We start from the raw sequence: 17,987 nt of genomic DNA, 5'->3' as shown, positions 1-17,987 counted from the left end.
TGTTCTCTGTGCTAAAGGACACATGAGCCGGGTTAAAATATTAAAGTGACTCTTTTGTAAAGCAGAGAACTCTTGTCCTGTGAGAGTCACATATTTCTACCTTACGGGTTTGGCTGTAAGTCACTGGGTGAAGTAACTCCCGAGTCATCTCCAAAAGGCCGGGAAGGGAAGTGGAAGAGCACAACACCGGGGCAGTGTCTGGAGCAAAGGCCTGATCACTGCCCCCTCAGTTACGGCAGGTACCTCCTTTATGGAATACCGAGCAGGCAGCGAGACACCCCCACCAACGTCTATGGTCAACAGTTCCAGTGGGGGCCACACCCAGGCCAGTAGGAAGTGACATCCTCCTGTTTTGGGTCTATTGACCTGAACACATCATCTCAGGGCTCACCAGCCCAGACCAACTCTCACAGATACACCTCAGCCCAGGAGCCCCACAGACTAACTCTGGTTCTGCCTAACGGGGCTCCACAGAGGTCTCCACCATCAAGGGCAATGTCCTAAAAGATCCTGTAAGAAAAAGTTATTGTAACTGGGACAAATATTTTTTTTTTTTCATTCTCATGTTAATAAAATAACAGACAGAACAAAACCCCTGGGTACTGGGTGAAGGAAATGGGAGACAAATGGATGGCGACCATTTCTGGAGAGAAACATGTCTGCAGGGAGGAAAGTTAGCTGGGGAGGTGGAGTCTTCTCCAGACTCTGTTCCTTTTCTATTCTCTTTCACTTGAGCTCTGCTCTGCTCCTTGGGGACCAGCACACATCCCACCTCAGGGCTCCTTGAACCAAACAATATAATTTGCTGGGTAAGACTAAGGTCACTGCACTAAATAAAGGAGCCAAACGCAGCTTCTGCATGTTGGTTCTTAGGTTCGTGTTCCTCACAGCAGGCCGAGGCCGACTGGATCAGGAGTGTGCCAGTGCCAAACTGAAATTTTCACGCATCCCGTTCTTTTAAACACGGCCCAGACGAGCAGATTTTTAGCCACTGACAGCCTATGTTGCATACTCCATAAAACTGCATTTGCTAACCACAGATTGGATAGGCCCTGGAACTGTAAAGACCCCAAATCACTGCTGCCCTTCAGAGATCTCTGATGCAGATATTCCCTGTGCTGAGTGACATCGCCAAGGCACACAGATAATCTCCAGGATCCCCCGGGGAGTTCCCTTGCTCCCTTCCCCTTCTAGATGCAGCCCTGGAGCCTAAAACTCTGGACAGTGGCTCGCTGTGAGGGACTGCCCTCTCCTACAAGCAAACCTGTCAAAGCATCACTCAAATAAAGCTTATTTGTGCTGCTGCCCCCTTACGGTCATATCGTTTTCCTCGATGAGACCCCAAATTCCCTTAAACCCTTTCCTGGTGGAACATCACTGCTTTTACCTCTTCTCCTACGGTGTGGTCTGGCACACAGTGAGTGAATACATGCACAAGCAAGGTTTTAGCCCTAACCCCATAACTTACCACCCGTCTGACTTGGGGCAAGTTACTTTAACCTATGTAATTTTTCATCTGTAAAAAAGGTATAAGTAGAGTTATTGGGAGGTTTAATTATTTAATAGTATCTGACACACAGTAAGGGCTAAGATATACATTTGTAACCTACGTATGAATATATATTAATAAAATGTACTAATACTGTTTTACGTATGTTGCCACATTTATATTGTACGTGCTGAATGGAAAGGCCTTCCTCACAGCATCTCCTGTGGTAGAACTCAACACGTGGGAGTAGTTACTTCAAATGACATGGTCTCTTAGGTGATCCGATAAGTTCTGCAAAGCATTTTCTTTCAACTAGACTGGAAACTCTTGGAGTCTTCTCCCCCACCCGCCCCCGTTCCCTCTCTTCTCAAACAAAATTCTAAACATTACCAAAAAATGTTCAGTGAATAGTAAACATTTCTTGGAACTTCAGGTAAAAATTCACGGTACTCTTTACTCAGGGTTAAGAGAGAGGGACAGACCTCACTGCACAGAGCAGGTACTTCAGGAATACGAAGGCTGACAGCACAGAAAAGGAGGAAGCAAGCCACACATGAGCACAAGAAGTGAGACAAATGAGCGATTATGTTATGACATGACAAAGAGAAGGTGGTAAGGGGTAACCTGTCCTGGGTGGCAATTGTTTTGTTTTTTTACGTGCTTTGAAAATATTACCATCAGCAGGCCTTCTAGAAAGCAGCTAGTTAAAGGAGGAACGGAGAAGCCAAAAAGGAACACATCTCAAAGAGGAAAGCCAAAGAACTGGGAACAATCCCCAGGAAGAAGAACAATGAGGCCAAGACAAAGAGAGAGAACCACAAAGTGATGAGCTCAGAAATTCAAGTTCACAGCAGTCTTTCTGCCTGACAATCTGCCAAGAGGTACAATAGCCTTAGGCATAAACTTTGACCCAATTCCACTTCGTGAAATGTATCCTAGGTTAATAAAGATAAAAGAAAAAAATTAGCTATGAGAATGTCCTATATAATGGCCAAAAGAAAAAAAAAAGATACAAACTAAGCTAGTTAAATCAGTACCACACAATGAATAATCTACAGCTAGTAAAAATGATGTGGAGGTATATTTATTGGCATGCAAACATATTCTTAAGCAAAATTACACATTCTTGAGCAAAAACCAAAACAGAACGTAAAATATAACGCCATTTTTAGAGAACTCTAATTCTCTCCATTGATATACATATTTTATATTTCCTACTTGGAATATAGGTCAGTAATTATCCCTGGATGGTGATATCATGGTGACTTAGTCTTTGTATTTTTTCCCATTTCTTAATTTTCTATTATTATTATGAAGGTACCAGCACAAAATATAAATAAGCTATTTTAAAACAAAAAATCATGCACAAAAAAATGGCTGGGCTACATAACCAAGGACAATTGCAAAAGATTTGGGCTACATAACCAAGGACAAATGCATCCTATAAGGATGGCTAAGGATAAAAATAAGCTAAAAATTTTGAAAAATATTAAAATATATTTTAATAGTTATTTTTTTATTTTTTTAATGTTTATTTATTTTTGAGACAGAGAGAGACAGAGTGTGAGTAGGGAGGGGCCGAGAGAGAGGGAGACACAGAATCTGAAACAGGCCCCAGGCTCTGAGCTGTCAGCACAGAACCTGATGTGGGGCTTGAACCCAGGAACTGCGAAATCATGACCTGAGCCGAAGTCAGAAGATCAACCGACTGAGCCACCCAGGCCCTTTAATAGTTATTTATTAAAAAGAGGTTATAGCTAAGTACGAATACGTCAAAGCCTGCTGGTTGAGGGAATATGGTATTATGTTAGTAGATGACGAAAAAAACCAACATGATAGTCTCCACTTGGCAGACATTCTCTAGCTGGACACAGGCTCTTCTAGTGGAAAAGTCATAGTAAATGCCCCCATAGGGGACAGAAGAGGTGATGGGAAAGCACCCAGCCAATCTGGATACATTTGAGTCTTTGGGACTTAGATGAATAATATCCCAGAGCCCTGAAATAAGTCAGGAACATTGCTGTAAAATTGGTGCCAAAAATATGTGGGAAGTCAGAGTCCAGGTGAAGAGAGGAAGCTGGAGAAGCACCATGCCTGTCGTGTTTGAGGAGTCAGATGTGAAATCAAAATGTGGCTGCCTCTTCCTATTTTGCAAATATGTAGGGAATTTGTTAACTCTTTTGGCTTTGAATTTCTGATTTTTAAAATCAAATCAATGATAGGGGTGTCTGGGGGCTTGGTTGAGCAACTGACTTTGGCTCAGGTCATGATCTCATGGTTCATGGGTTCGAGCCCCACATTGGGCTTAGCACTGACAGCGCAGAGCCTGCTTCAGATTCTCTCCCTCTTTCTCTGCTCCTCCCCTGCTCATGCTCTCTCTCTCTCTCTCTCAAAATTAAACATTAAAAATAATTTTTTTTAATGTTTGTTTATTTTTGAGACAGAGAGAGACAGAGTGCGAGTGGGGGAGGGGCAGAGAGAGAGGGCGACACAGAATCTGAAACAGGCTCCAGGCTCTGAGTTGTCAGCACAGAGCCCGACGCAGGGCTTGAACCCACGAACCGTGAGATCATGACCTGAGCCGAAGTCGGACGCTTAACTAACTGAGCCACCCAGGCGCCCCAACATTAAAAATAATTTTAAAAATATAGAAATAATAATATGTAACTCCCTGACTGTTGGTGAGGAGTTAATGACACAATGCTCGTAAGATACCTAGTTAGGTGCCAAATACACAGAAGGCCCTCAATCAGTACAGGGTGGCTAGGGACATATTTTATAAAAGGCTGGGTCCAGAAATTAGGCACCCATTGTTTGACCTTATTTGAATCCTTAATTTACTATTCACAATTCAAATTTGGGATTCCAGATTCGTCAATAAGTAGTAGGTAAGAAAAACTGAGGAGGCATGTGAAGGGCAGTGCCGGGAAAAAGGTGGGCAGGGAAGGAAACACGGGTCAGAACCCAAGACCTGCAAAGAGCCACACCCCTGGTAGTCTAGGAAAGACTTCATTCCCTTCGCGAAGGGAGACATTTCCCTTAGAGAGAGTGACAGTGAATGAAAAACAGCAAGCGGCTTCATTTCTTATGTGACTCACAAGAATAAGCCAGGGACAGACACTGCAGCCCTGGAGTCTCTTGTAAGCTTCTGGAACTCTCATTTCAAGGCAAGGAAGTGAAGAAGCACTTACAGAAGTGGTGGGTGGAAGGGATGGAAGTTAATGGCAATGGAGCTCAGCTAAGAAACCTACGAAGACAGCTTCCAGAAGTGAGAGGTATTTTCAATAGATAGGCGAAGAAGCAAACCAACAAAACCCAAAGTTCAGCTCTGGCCATCCATCAAACTTCTTTATCATTCCTGCTACAAATGTATGGACAGTCAACTGAGGAGCAAATTCACACATAAAAAAGGAAATAAACTGAGTATTATGAAAGAGACTTGCAAATTTTTCCCATTTTCCTTTATCTTGATATTATTTTGTAATTAGCTGCAAACAGCACTGTATCTAGAGGCCCACAGTTACAAGACTGGGTTTGCATCCTGGCTCCATCATCACCAATGTGACCTTGTGCAACTTATAACCTATCTGTGCCTGAGCTTCCTCACCTGTTAAAAACAAGAAAAAATACTACTACCTCAGAGGACTGTTGTCGGACTGCGTAGGTTATATATAAATGCTTATAACAATGTCTGGGTACCATGTATTTGTCATTATCATTACCTCCTTCAATTCTATGCAGTCCTATTACCAAGCAGAAGACGATTTTCTTTAAAAATTCCACTACAAATGAGAGGAGGGGAGAATGTGTCCCCAGAGGCCTGAAATGTTTAGTGGGCATGATGATGACAGGCCCAACTTCGTGGGTAGGACGACAGACAGCTATGCTGGCCTTTCCTTCACGGTGATAATGCCGAATGAAAACTGTACTGTTTCTCACTCTCTACCCAGGGCTCAGAGTGAGATTTATATAAGAAGATATTCAATTAAGCATTTCGGAAATTTTACTTTTATTTACTGTTTTTGAATAAGTAACGCACAGACTTGGTATTAAGTCCAGATAGTACAGGCTTTCCAAGGAGAAGAGCATTTCCCCTCCTCTTCTGCTCTTGGCTCCCCATTCCCTGTATGGGAGGTATGCCATCGCTTGGTTCTTGTACCTCTCCAGAAATGAAGCATAATATAAAACAAGAAAAAACAACAGCATATCCAACAAATTATTAGTTTTCATGACAAATGCAGTTAGGGGGAATCTTTAATCGCCTACAAAACTCTATATTGGTAAGCTAAAAAAAAAAAAAAAAAAAGCCCACAAAATTGTATTTAAAATAGGACTCCAATTCAGTATAAAAATGCACATTAAAAACATGCAAGAAATATGTCTAAGCTCCAAAAGAAGCTGCTTCTGTGTTGTGAGATTAAGGTTCTCTTCCTCTGTATCTAGCAACCTTTATTTAATTTATTTATTTAATTTTTTTTTACTGTTTATTTATTTTTGAGAGAGACAGAGACAGAGCTTGAGCAGGGGAGGGGCAGAGAGAGAGGGAGACACAGAATCCGAAGCAGGCTCCAGGCTCTGAGCTGTCAGCACAGAGCCCAATGTGGGGCTCAAACCCACAGACCATGAGATCATGACCCAAGCCAAAGTCAGACGCCCAACTGACTGAGCCACCCAGGCGCCCCTCTATCAACCTTTAAAAAAAAAAACAAAAAAAACCCCAAAAAACTTTGAAGGATGCTCTAAACTGAATGACTATTTCATAACCAGGAAAAAAAAATTACTCTGATGTCATATCATATCCTCTTATTATTATTATTTAATACTGCCACTGAAACCGGAAATAGTACCTGGCTTTAGCGTATAACTATCTTGATGGTATTCTACTCCTTCCATTTCCAAAATGGAATTGTGAAAAAGATACAAATTACAACTATAAAGTGACAAAGACTTTCTTTTTTTTTTTTTTTTTAAGTTTATTTTTGGGAGAGACAGAGACAGCGCAAGTGGGGGAGAGGCAGAGAGAGAGACAGAGAGAGAGAGAGAGAGAGAGAATCCAAGCAGGCTCCATGCCATCAGTGCAGAGCCGATCCGGGGCTTGAACTCACGAAGCTGTGAGATCATGACCTGAGCTGAAACCAAGAACCGGACGTTTAACCAACCGGACCACCCAGGTGCCCCAAGGCTTTCTTGTTTTAAAGGAGCACTTCATGTCACCAAATGATTGTTACTCTTTTTAGAGCGATCACCTTGGAAGACCACACATTTACTCTTAAAGTAGAAAAAATAAGTAAAAAAACGCTACACGTTATTTTTGGAAGAAAGCAAACAAACCCCCAGGCATTGTGGCTTCATTCCCAGCAGCTCAGGTAGGAAGGGTGGGGCTGGGGTGGGGTGGTGGCACTGATGAGGTTCTACTGGGCTCTGGCCCAGAATATTCTGAAAAGCTCTTCTCAGCCCTTGCAAGCAGAGATCCCACAGTTCTCTGGGCATGGAAGCGCAGAGTGGGCATGCGAGTACAGATCCCACGGTTAAGATACAATGTGTGTGTTGACCAAGGATATCCCCGTGTGTCCCACACAAAGCTCAGGAGTAGCTCCTCTCCAAAGCCATCACGGGGTGCTAATCTCAATTTGCACCACCTCCAGCTCATCATCTACTCTTTGGAGCTATTCAAAGTTTACACCTGCCACTGGCACAAGTAAGGAAAGGCTTTGGATCTGGAAAGTTTCTCCCGTAAAACTGGAAGTAAGGAGGACACAGGACGTGGTTGTGGCATTTTCTACCCATGAATGTTGGCATCCAGATATGGGCATGGGGGCAGGCAGGGCTTCCTTCACACTCACACCTGAGGTCCAATCCTAGGCAATCCCAGGAAGACCTTGGCAAGGGTTTTGGGATTTGAATCACAAGGCTATTGGGAGGCCATGAACCTGTCCTTCCCTCACAGAAGAATACGGGCAGGGGAACTTACTGAAAGGTCAACAACTGTCTTGATGGCCTTTTCTTTTCTTTTTACAAAGTCGTCATCCTGTAAGACAAAACACAGCGATTAAACAAATCCTGTGTGAAGACTGGAACTCAACTGGACTTTTCAGAACCCTGTCTTACAAACTGACTTCTCGTCACAGCTTTGCCTGCAGACGCCTCTATCGTCTAACAGACTGGAATATATTCTGCGTGGGAAGAAGCTAGGGCCTCTGCAGGTGGCTGTGAAACAGAGCCCCACAGCCGGTGACAGTGAGGGGGCCCACAGAGTGTGCTGGTGAAGAGAACCACTCTCACCCAAATCCTTACGAGCTCTGAAACCCTGGCAAGCTGCCTCGCCTCTAAGCCTCAGCTTCACCATGTGTAAACGGGGCCGCCTATGCCAGGGCGGCTGTGAAGACTAAAGAGGGGTAGGCATGCAAGGGGCTGGGAATTCATGCAGTAGACATTCAGTAGTTACCAGTTATTACTACTGTGGTGGTGCTGGTGGCTGCTATTAAACTATTATGATAGGAACGCCCTTGGCAATGACCTAGGTGATCTCTCAAAAAGCTTTATATGGCTATAAAAAAATACTCATTCTTATAATTTAATAAACATTCTGAATCAAGTATCAAAGTTGAGAGAAAGAGACAAAACCACAGGGCTTTACACCCAGTGCCTGCTTAAAGAGGCAGTTCTTATGAAGCAGGAGGCCCCCTTTCAAAGCTGACCGGGTAGGGGCAGAGATGCCACATGGAGGGGTGGGGAGCCTGAGCTTCCCCTGCTCCTTCCCAGGGAGCCTCTGAGCAGGTGCACTGTTCTCAGTTGGACAAGAGAAGGAGAATACTGACCTCGGGGAGACTGTAGGTTTTTTGGAACTGGGAAATGGAGTAGGAGCGGATGTAGTCACCCATTTCTTCCTTTGTTTCTATAGCTCGCTTCACCAGCCACTGGGAAAGAGAGGTAGGACATGTGAGGACAGGGGTGAAACACCACCGCGGTCGAGGCCAACTCAGAGACGGTACGACTCATCAACCCGAATCACCACACCTGAACTGACTAGGTGACGAGAAACTACCCACGTACACATGCTGTCCCATGTGAAAAGCAGCTGGCCAGGCGTCTGAGAGGCTAAGAGCCAAGGGCATCTGGAGCAGAGTGGCCGTGCAGGAGCTCTAAAGCCTCACTTTAGATCTTCAGTTTCGCTTTGTGCAAAGTCGAGGTGAGAGTATCAGTTTCTTTCACCTCACAGAGCTACCGGGGGAGCAAAGGAGATCACAAGGACCAGAATACTTTGCGACTAAAGCACAGCAAAAATATAGTTATTCCCCACAACCCCCCGGTTCCAGTGGCAGATCTTAACATAACTCTCCCTGTGCTGCCTGTACCACAGACCAGGGAAAGGGAAGAGAGCCTCAGAGAACATCTAGTACAACCCCCTCTTTCATCGATGGAAAAATCCCTCAAATACTCGCATTTGAGTACAGGTTTGCCGAATACCCGGCCCTAGACTTCAGGTGAGTGAGGCAGTCACAGCATTTGCTCTCTTAATCCACACATTATATGGCAACTGGCACTGGCCATGTTGTACTGAACCTGAAGTTCAGAGCCACTACAGAATTTGTCTGTTCTTGTTCCATAGGTAGCAAGCACAAAGCTGTCACAACTCACAGGCTCTTCCACACGGGAAGACCGGACAGAATGTAAAATACAAAAACAGCCTTTGCTTCTCTTCCCGGGCTCTTCATTCAGTCCCTATATGACTGAAGAACATTATGGAGGGAGGATGCCATCTGTCAGTCACCGTTCTCTTTCCAGAAAGAGCTACTACATCCCCAAAGCAGCTTGTGGACAGTAGTAGTATTTCTCCTGGAGCACAGCACACTTGGCAAGGTTTAGCTACTTAGGACAGCAGACGCATGGCATATGGGCTGGTGCTCCTGCAGGGATAGGCAGAATGCTTGCTCACAGAGGGCAGCCAGCTCGAGGAAAGGACGTATTTAGGAAGTACTTGCCCAAGATAGGAGTGGCTGCAAATAACTCTGGGGGATATTCTTTTGTTGTTAGTATCTTCCATTTATTTCCATCACTCCACTCCACCCCACCTCCAAACAACAGCCTCAGGCACTGACTAAAACCCAGAAGCAGGGGCAGAAGCTCACACAGCCTTCAGAGCTTCTCCAGACCCTCTCCCGCACCCCCACCCAGCACCATGGCCCAGGACAACTACGGAGGCTGACTCCTTGCTCAACTCAGTTTCTCTCTACTTCCCTTTGGATGGGAAGATCCAGTTTCTGGACTTTCAAAGTCGTCTCTTTCTCAGATGCTCCTCCATACATTAGATCTACACTGAGCTGTTAATTTGACTGGATCCTAGCAAGTGTGATCAGATAAGGAAGGTAAGAGAGTCTTAGGATTCAGAGAATCGATCGCTGTAGTGGACTTCCTAGAGTGAAGGGCTGTGGAGGGAACCTCTTGGACAGCCAAGCTCTGCCCCAAGTCCCTAGCATTTGAGAAAAATACCTAACAGGATTCACATGTCTGGCCTGCGAGAAGAAGATGTGACCTAGAAGTACTGGGGCCTGAAGTCAGATCCCTTCTTCTCTAGGCTGGCATTCAGCGCGTTACTACTAAACAGCGCAAACCTGGAGGTGAGCCTCAAGAATCACACAAGACAACTAACTTGACGACTGCTCTTTCACCGGTCTCCGGCAAAACAGGCACAAACTACAAGCTGTGGTTACTTTTTCATAATACTTTCATTTATTTAAGGGACTGTCCATTCAAAGGACTGTCCTTTATTCCAAGACTGGAGGGTTAAAACGCCTTTCTTTTAGGAAACGATAAAGCAAGATAGTTGTCACTTAAAAAAATGGCTTTTTTATTAAAGTATAAATGATATACAACATTCTATTAGTTTCAGGTGTACAACATAGTGATTCAGCAATTCTGTACACTACTCAGTGCTCGCCACAGTAAGTACAGCCGCCCTCTGTCACCACGCAATGTTATTACAATGGTATCGACTGTATTCCCACTGCTGTACTTTTCATGCCCATGACTATTTTATAACTGGAAGTCTTTACCTCTTTATCCCCTTCACTTATTCTGCCCATCCCCCACCCACTTCCCCTTTGGCAACCACCGGTTTGTTCTCTGTATTTAAGAGTCTGTTTGGTTTGACAGTTGTTACTTTGAAAGACGTTCTTGCTCGACAAATTACAGGTGACAACCATAGGCCAACCTCCATGTGTGCTTTAATTAAGAAATCTGGTAACCACTAACCTAGGTTCTCACATCCAGAGAGGAAGCCTTCCAGCATTCCACGTACAACAGGGAACATTCAGATGCTCAAAATGGCTAAGCTAGCGAAAGAAGATCACTTCCCTTTCATTGTGTTTTCCTCTCCGGATCAGATTTGTTGCTCTCAGAGTTCTAGCATAGGGCTGAGTAAGGCCTAATCACTAGAGATTTCGGCTTTGGGGGGAAAGGCAACAACTTCACATTATAGTGGTAGTGGAAGTTTCAGTAATACCCAACACAGGGTCGCTAGCTCCTGTTTTCACAAAAGGAATCAGGTATCATCCTCCTGCGTCAGAAAGTCTAATGAACCTACAGATCAAATTCTGAGTTAAAGTTTTAACTTCCAATTCACAAATCTCACGGTATTTGATTGAAAGTCTAGTTTGGGGGAAGTCCCCAATAACAGTAACAAAAATAGAAACAACTATATGATACTTACAAAGCACTTACTAAGATGTGCTGGTCCTTCAGCTAAGTGCTTTATACATACCAAAGTACTTAATTCTCATCCTATCAGGTAAGTACTATTATTGCTTCTATTTAACAGATGAGAAGTTAAGTCATTTGCCCAAGGTCACACAGCTAAGTGGCAGAGGCAAGATTTGAACCCAGGAAGTCTCTGGAGACCATGCTCTCAACCCCTGTACTATTATAATCTTTTTTTTAGTTTTTTAATGTTCATTTACTGGGGCGCCTGGGTGGCGCAGTCGGTTAAGCATCCGACCTCAGCCAGGTCACGATCTCGCGGTTCGTGGGTTCGAGCCCCGCGTCGGGCTCTGGGCTGATGGCTCAGAGCCTGGAGCCTGTTTCCGATTCTGTGTCTCCCTCTCTCTCTGCCCCTCCCCTGTTCATGCTGTGTCTCTCTCTGTCCCAAAAATAAATAAACGTTGAAAAAAAAAATTTAATGTTCATTTACTTATGAGAGAGACAGAACACAAGCGGGGAAGGGGCAGAGAGAGAGGGAGACAGAATCCAAAGCAGGCTGCAGGCTCCAGGTTCTGAGCTGTCAGCACAGAGCCCAATGCAGGGCTCGAACCCACCAACTGTGAGATCACTGACCTGAGCTGATATCAGTTGCTTAGCTGACTGAGCCACCCAGGCGCCCCCATACTGTTATAATCCAAACACAGGCTTAGAAGACTTCTGAAGCATGGACTGCATGAATGGTAGAGTGGGAAAGCACAAGGTTTAGTGACAAGGAGTTTAGACTGGAATCCTGCTTGACAGCTCACCAGTTCTCTACCCTTAGGTAAATCAGTTACTCGCTCACTTTCCTCAGACATAAGACTGGGATTATAATAGATGCTTCCAACAACCCTATCAGGATCATTTGCAAAGCACTGTTCACACAGCAGGCCCTTTCCTTTGCTCCTCCTCTTCTCGAAGTGCCTGAAGGGGAGGGAGAGTCACAAGACTGCAAGAATATAGGGGGCTGTACGGCATATGCCACTTACTCACAGAAGCTTGGGAAATAGCCACGGTGGAAATTAGCCTCCCATTAGACATCTAGACATCTAGTCATCAAATAAAGACTAATTGCCTACACAGTCCCAGACATTCCACCAGGTGCTGAAAACACAACAGTGAGCAGGACAGCCATGGCACCTGCCCCCAAGAAGCTTAGTCTGACAGGAGGGACAGAAATAACCAGACAGATATACGTGGTTACAAACAATAGTAAGGAAGGATTCCTACAAAGGAAAGGAATATGGCCGGTATGAATGGATATAGCAAAGGAACCTGTTCTAGATTAGGGGCTCATGGGAAGCTTTCTTGAGGAGGTTGGGTGGAACTGAGATCAGAAAGATGAATATGAATTAAGCAGGTAGGGAAAGAAAGGTAAGAGCTTTCCAGCTTGAGGGAAAGGCCTTGTGACAGGAGGAAGCATAAGATGTATGAGGAAATCTGAAAGTCAGAGGAGCTAGAACAGAAAGAATAAAGAAAAGCAAGGAATAAAGTTAGGCTGGATAAGTGGGACAGGACCAGAACATGGAGGGCTCTGGAGTTCTACCTTTACCAAAAGGGCAATGAAAAGCAATTAATGGGAACATTCAAAGGTCACAACAGGTGACAGTGTGAACCTAGGGAAGAACACTGGCGAACTTCTGAGGATGACGTCAGGAAGTCCCATCATGTCTTGCTCCACCAACTCCACGCCACACCCGTGAAATCCAGGATCTAGGCCAGATGGCCCAAGAGCCAGACCTGTTATAGGAATTCTGGTGTTCAGAGGACAAGAAACCACACAGAGGCTCTCACCTGAACAACAGGAAATATGTGAATAAAATCCATGCCCTGGATCTGGTGGGGCTCCAGCTGGTGTGGACACTTCATCCTTGGCAGGACTGAGACGATTTTTTCTGATAGTGCTCTGTTTGGAAAAAACAACAGCAAAGAGTGAGAACACACTAAGTGGCTCTTAAGACATCTCTCAAGTCTGGGCAGTATTCCAGAAGAATCTGGGGCTTCTCAACGCCAGACCGTGACCAAGCTTCTCCCGACTGACTGCAAAATGAGAAAAATAGGCACAATTCAGATGTGTCTGTGTGCATGCGCCTAAGGCCACAAAACGGCTTTCTTTCTTTATTCTACGGTTTTGTTCTTCCCACGTTTTTTATATTAAAACATATCGTTTACTTATGACATCATGGTGATGTTTGAGGTAATAATTATTATTTTTTAACATACTTACATTGTAAAATACAAAGTTATCAGTGCCCCAAGTTCTTTTACATTTCATTTTACTGACCTACTTTTTCCAAAAATCTGGGAACCACTAGGTTACACGTTAAAAAAATTGTTCTCTCTCTCCTTCTCCCCCGTGCATATGCGTGTTCTCTCTCTCTCAAAAAAAAAATTGTTCTAAATATCATTCAGGAAACAAATAATTACCAGACCCTGTGCTGGGTGCCTACAATAGTAAGACAAAACATGGGGCCTGACACTAAAACAAAAAATTTAGAGTTCTCCACTCTGGTATAAAAGTATTTTTAAAATAAAAAATAGCCTTTAATATTTTTTTTTTTTTTTTACTACTTTCAAATTAATCCTAGATTTGGGGGAACCACGTCCTTGTTCTTTTTTTCCAGAGAGGAGAACGCGTCTGCTTCTCATCAAGAGCATTCTGAACGCTCTCCAACACCTTGCTTCAGTCCTGTGAAACGTCCAGGAATAAGGGGAAGAATGGGGCTTCCCGAGGCCCAAGAGCATTCTTGTAGCCCAGTCAGGAGGCAAGCATCCTCCGCCTGCTGAGAGTTTCCACAGCTCCTGCCCAGGCCTGGGTGGGACAGTTTTAAGGCAGGCACGACAGCAGGGTCTGTGTACAAGTCCACCCCACCACAGACGTAAGCCTCCTTTTCTACTTGGCTGGTATTTGATCTCCAACTGTCTCCTTCCTGTTTCCTACACTTCAATTGGATTTGGTTCAAGAGGGGAGAGCAGAGGTTACCAAGTGGGTCTGCCTTGAGAAAACAGTCACCAGGCATGACCTTGTGGGGCCATATGGAGAAATGGGGGTTTCTGGCTCAGCTTACGTGGATAGGCTAGGTTATAGTCCTATTCTAAAACCCTTAAAAAAAATCTTGGCCCCTTACAGCAGCTACTGTGGCCTTGTCTGCAAGTGAGAACTATTTTCTGATAGATGAAAGCCCTAGTGAACAAGGTCCCCAGTTCTTACTAGACACTTCAAATTCAGCAAGTGGGTCTACTCACGGTGTTCCTTGTTCAAAGAAATCCTGTATGCTTTTATCTCTCTGCAGTCCCATAATCCTCCCCAAGAGACAGACACCCTTAAGACTGACATCTAACAAAGGCCTGGGTCAGAGCAATTATTGTCTTACCTATGCTGCCCTTAGTAGGTTTTATCCTCTTGGTCTTGGTAGGAACTAAGTGAAATCCAGGGAGAAAAGCTAAATGGCTTCCCAGGGAGTGGTCCCTGGAGAACACACTACAAAACTTTGTTCATTCCCAGGAAGAAGCTTTACAAGGTGGCACCAATGTTAGAACTACTGAGGAAATATGGATCATAATATCAATGTCAAGTCTGATAGGTTTAAGAGACAAAAATATGGAGAGGAGAAGACTGATACCCTACTGCACATATTTACAAAAGGAGGGAACATCTACCTCCCAGGAGGGAAGCCTCTGGGAGAACATTTTCACCCCTAACAGAGTGGGCACGTGTGTGACTCACCCAAAAGGTCTGAGACATGGAAGGAAAATGTCACATGCCTCTCAGTCACTACTGCAGTCCCTCCTTTCTGAGCAGCCTGACTTCAGGATACACGTGTCTTTTTTGTCACGAGGTATGTGGCTGTCCTGGTGGGGAACCCTATGGTTGTCCAGTTGTTTCTGGGGCTCAAATGGGATAGTTTGGTAGGCAAGTATTAATGAACCCATTTGGCAGCATATCTAAGGCTCTCTCTATAATAGTTTATCTTTTATTTTAATCTCCATCAGACTCTCATGCCTTTCTTCATTTGCTTGAAACCTGTGAGGGGAAGAGACTGGTGCTTAATTGACACTGCTCCCTAAACTCCAAGCTTAGCAAATACAGATGATGCTCACTTGGCATCCTCATTTAGGGCAAGTCTTAACTGTTGATATCCATGGGGCCTTTCCTCTCAGTCACATTCTGGTTCAGCAGGAGGAAAGCTCCCCCTAGTGGCTACAGATCTGAGTCTGCATAGGGTTACTGGTCCGTAACAACCAGTCAGTAGCTTGAAAACAAGAGGCTGAGACCCCCAGTACCATCTAGCTCAAACTTCTACCTTCAGACCAAGTTGTGTCTGGCCACTGCTCAGAGACTGCCTTCTTTCCCAGTTCATAAAGGCCCTGAGGGAAGGATGCTGTGGGTCATCTCAGGGTTTACAAGCCTCTTAACCCTCCTCCCAGAAATCACTGCCAAGACTGAGGTCTCACTCAACAGCATATGGAAGCAACTGGAGGCAGAACCACTGCTGGGCCAAGGGAGGGATGTGCGGGACATACAGGCAGCCTGGGGTAGGGGACAAAAATCAGGAGGACTTCTTGAAACCCACCAGCCCCTCTCTCTTTTTCCCTGGAGGTCAGGGTAGACCCTCTGACTTTCTGAAAATCTGGGTAAGTGACCACTGCAGAGGTCCCCCGTGAGGTTTCTTAGTCTAAGATTTTAACAATGCCCACTTGCCACTACAGGTGATTGGTTTGATTCCTGCAGTTCTTAAGAGTGTTCAGTACATGGTTTCCTCCTCCACTGCCAACAGTTTGAAAGAGAGTGAATTAACCAGGGTCTAAACTCCAGCTCCATCACCTGCTCTCGGACTTTTGGCAAGTCATTTGGTCCCTCTTGTCCAATACTCCCATCATACACGAGGAATAATGCCTGTCCTACTTACTCAAACTTGTTGCGATATTTAGGTAGTCATAGGCAAGTACAAGTGCTCTGCACACAGGCGCCTCCTACTCGTGTGTTGTTGAACTCAATTATAAGCCTGAAATCTCATTTATGGACCTCTGAGCATAGGAATCTGCAGTCATGGGGCTTTACGACAGGCTAGGAGGGTAGAAGGAGGATGTAGACAGAGGGTAGAAGCTCATGAAACCCTCAAGAAAAAGGGATCAACAAGAAGAAAAAGGCCCCAATTGGGCATGTACAGAAAACAGCCTGAAAGATAATCATGCCCTCCTCAGACAGTGCTACCTGGCCACCCACCACACAGTTTCAGCTGGGACATACTGAAACACTGCAAACATAAGCCAGTTTTAGTCTAAATTGCACCTAACCAAGAAACTCTGTGGAGAGGAACCTCAAACACAGAACACATTCCAAAACCAAACAGAAAAGATGTTTGAGTAATTCGGTGCCCTGTGGCTATGGCATTTCCCTTACAGGTAAGAGAGACCCCACCCTCTGAAGCATTGCTAGGAGTCTGCTGAGTCTTCAGTCATGCAAACCCCCGGCCCCGGTTTCACCTACAATTACAGTTCGTGGCTCTGCACTTAAAAAGCTACACATCAAGTGTTTACCAGAGAACATAATACTGTACATCCTCAGCCCCTTATCCAAACCCTTTGGGGCCATAGGTGTTTCAGAATTCAGAACTTTTTAAATGTTTGCACTTTAGTGGACATAAGAGGCATATACTACATATTATGTAGAGCCCAAGTGAAATCTAGAGGAAACTGTACACTTGAAGAAATTATTATTTCTGCAGCAAAACTTATGAAAATTCCTGTAAGTGGGATCAATAAAGACTAAAAATAGTCTTAAGTAGGTTCAGGTCATGTTTTGTTTCCAAATGAGTTTTGTATCCACACTTAGAAAGAACAGACCTGTTTTCAGTGGTTTTTTTTAGATTCGAGAAACATGGACAAGGGATTAAGAATCCATATAAAACCTACCATGCTCCAATATCTCCTAAGAGTACTGCCAGTGACAGGAAAGTATCATAATTCCCAAGGACACCAAGGTGAAAAGGGGCTAAGAACCACTGTAAAACTCTAAGGGAATTTGCAAAGAAGGGATACACAGAATCTAGGAGATGGTAAAAGTGGTGTAGAAAGAATGCAGTTGAAATCGAAAGAATGCAAAAGACATCCCAGCATAGCAGGGATGCCACAGGCGTAAAAAGCAATCACTCAAACTGGAACAGAAAGAGGCCTCAATCAAGAGTGTCCTCGAGAAGATAGTAAATTTATGTTAGTAAACAGCTAAAGAATCTGGGTGATCTTAGCTACAGGTAAAGCTATGTGCTTCTTGGTCAAAAAGGAAAAAAAAAAGGCAATCAGAAACTCAAGAAAAGTAAGCTGTATACAGACAAGGCAAATTACAAAGTGCCTGATGTTCAGTGACTTTTCATAGAGACCACTCCACTGGCTCAGGCCAAACACCTCAGAATCATTCTTGAGTCCCCTCTTTCTCACACCCAAATCCAATCTGTCATGACATCTGGTTGGTTCTACCTCCAAAAATAGAGGAAGGATCCCACCAACTGCTAGCCACCCGTCATGGCCACCATCCTTCTGTGAGCATGGCTACAGTGTGCTAAAGAATCTCCCTGCTGCCAACTTCACCCCTTTGATCAGTAATCAGAGAGTTCCTTCTAAAACCGATTATGAACAGAACAGATTATGTTCCTCATCTGCTCAAAACCCTTCAAGAATTTCCATCTCAGTCAGAGTAAACTCAAAGTCTTTATTCTGACCTACAAAGCTCTACCCGATCTGGCCCCCCTAACTTGTCTGCACC

General features: G+C 44.5%; 1 protein-coding gene across 4 annotated transcripts in view; it reads right to left on the bottom strand.

Moving 5' to 3' along the window:
* Positions 1–17,987, bottom strand: part of CCDC93 (CCC complex scaffolding subunit CCDC93) — a 93,688-nt gene that overhangs the window by 65,895 nt on the left and 9,806 nt on the right. For all 4 annotated transcript variants that reach the window (XM_086718446.1, XM_086718445.1, XM_086718447.1 and 1 more), the window contains exons 4-6: positions 13,019–13,130; positions 8,308–8,406; positions 7,461–7,517 (exon numbers count right to left, since the gene is read on the bottom strand). In XM_086718446.1, coding sequence (XP_086574572.1) covers positions 7,461–7,517; positions 8,308–8,406; positions 13,019–13,130 — 268 coding nt within the window. The remainder of the gene's footprint in view (positions 1–7,460; positions 7,518–8,307; positions 8,407–13,018; positions 13,131–17,987) is intronic.

The sequence above is a fragment of the Puma concolor genome, chromosome C1 (genome assembly GCF_028749965.1).
Source record: "Puma concolor isolate L17-30 chromosome C1, mPumCon1.1.hap2, whole genome shotgun sequence".
NCBI lineage: Eukaryota > Metazoa > Chordata > Mammalia > Carnivora > Felidae > Puma > Puma concolor.
The sequence above is the reverse complement of the archived record's forward strand: the minus strand, read 5'-3'. Positions and strand labels throughout refer to the sequence as shown.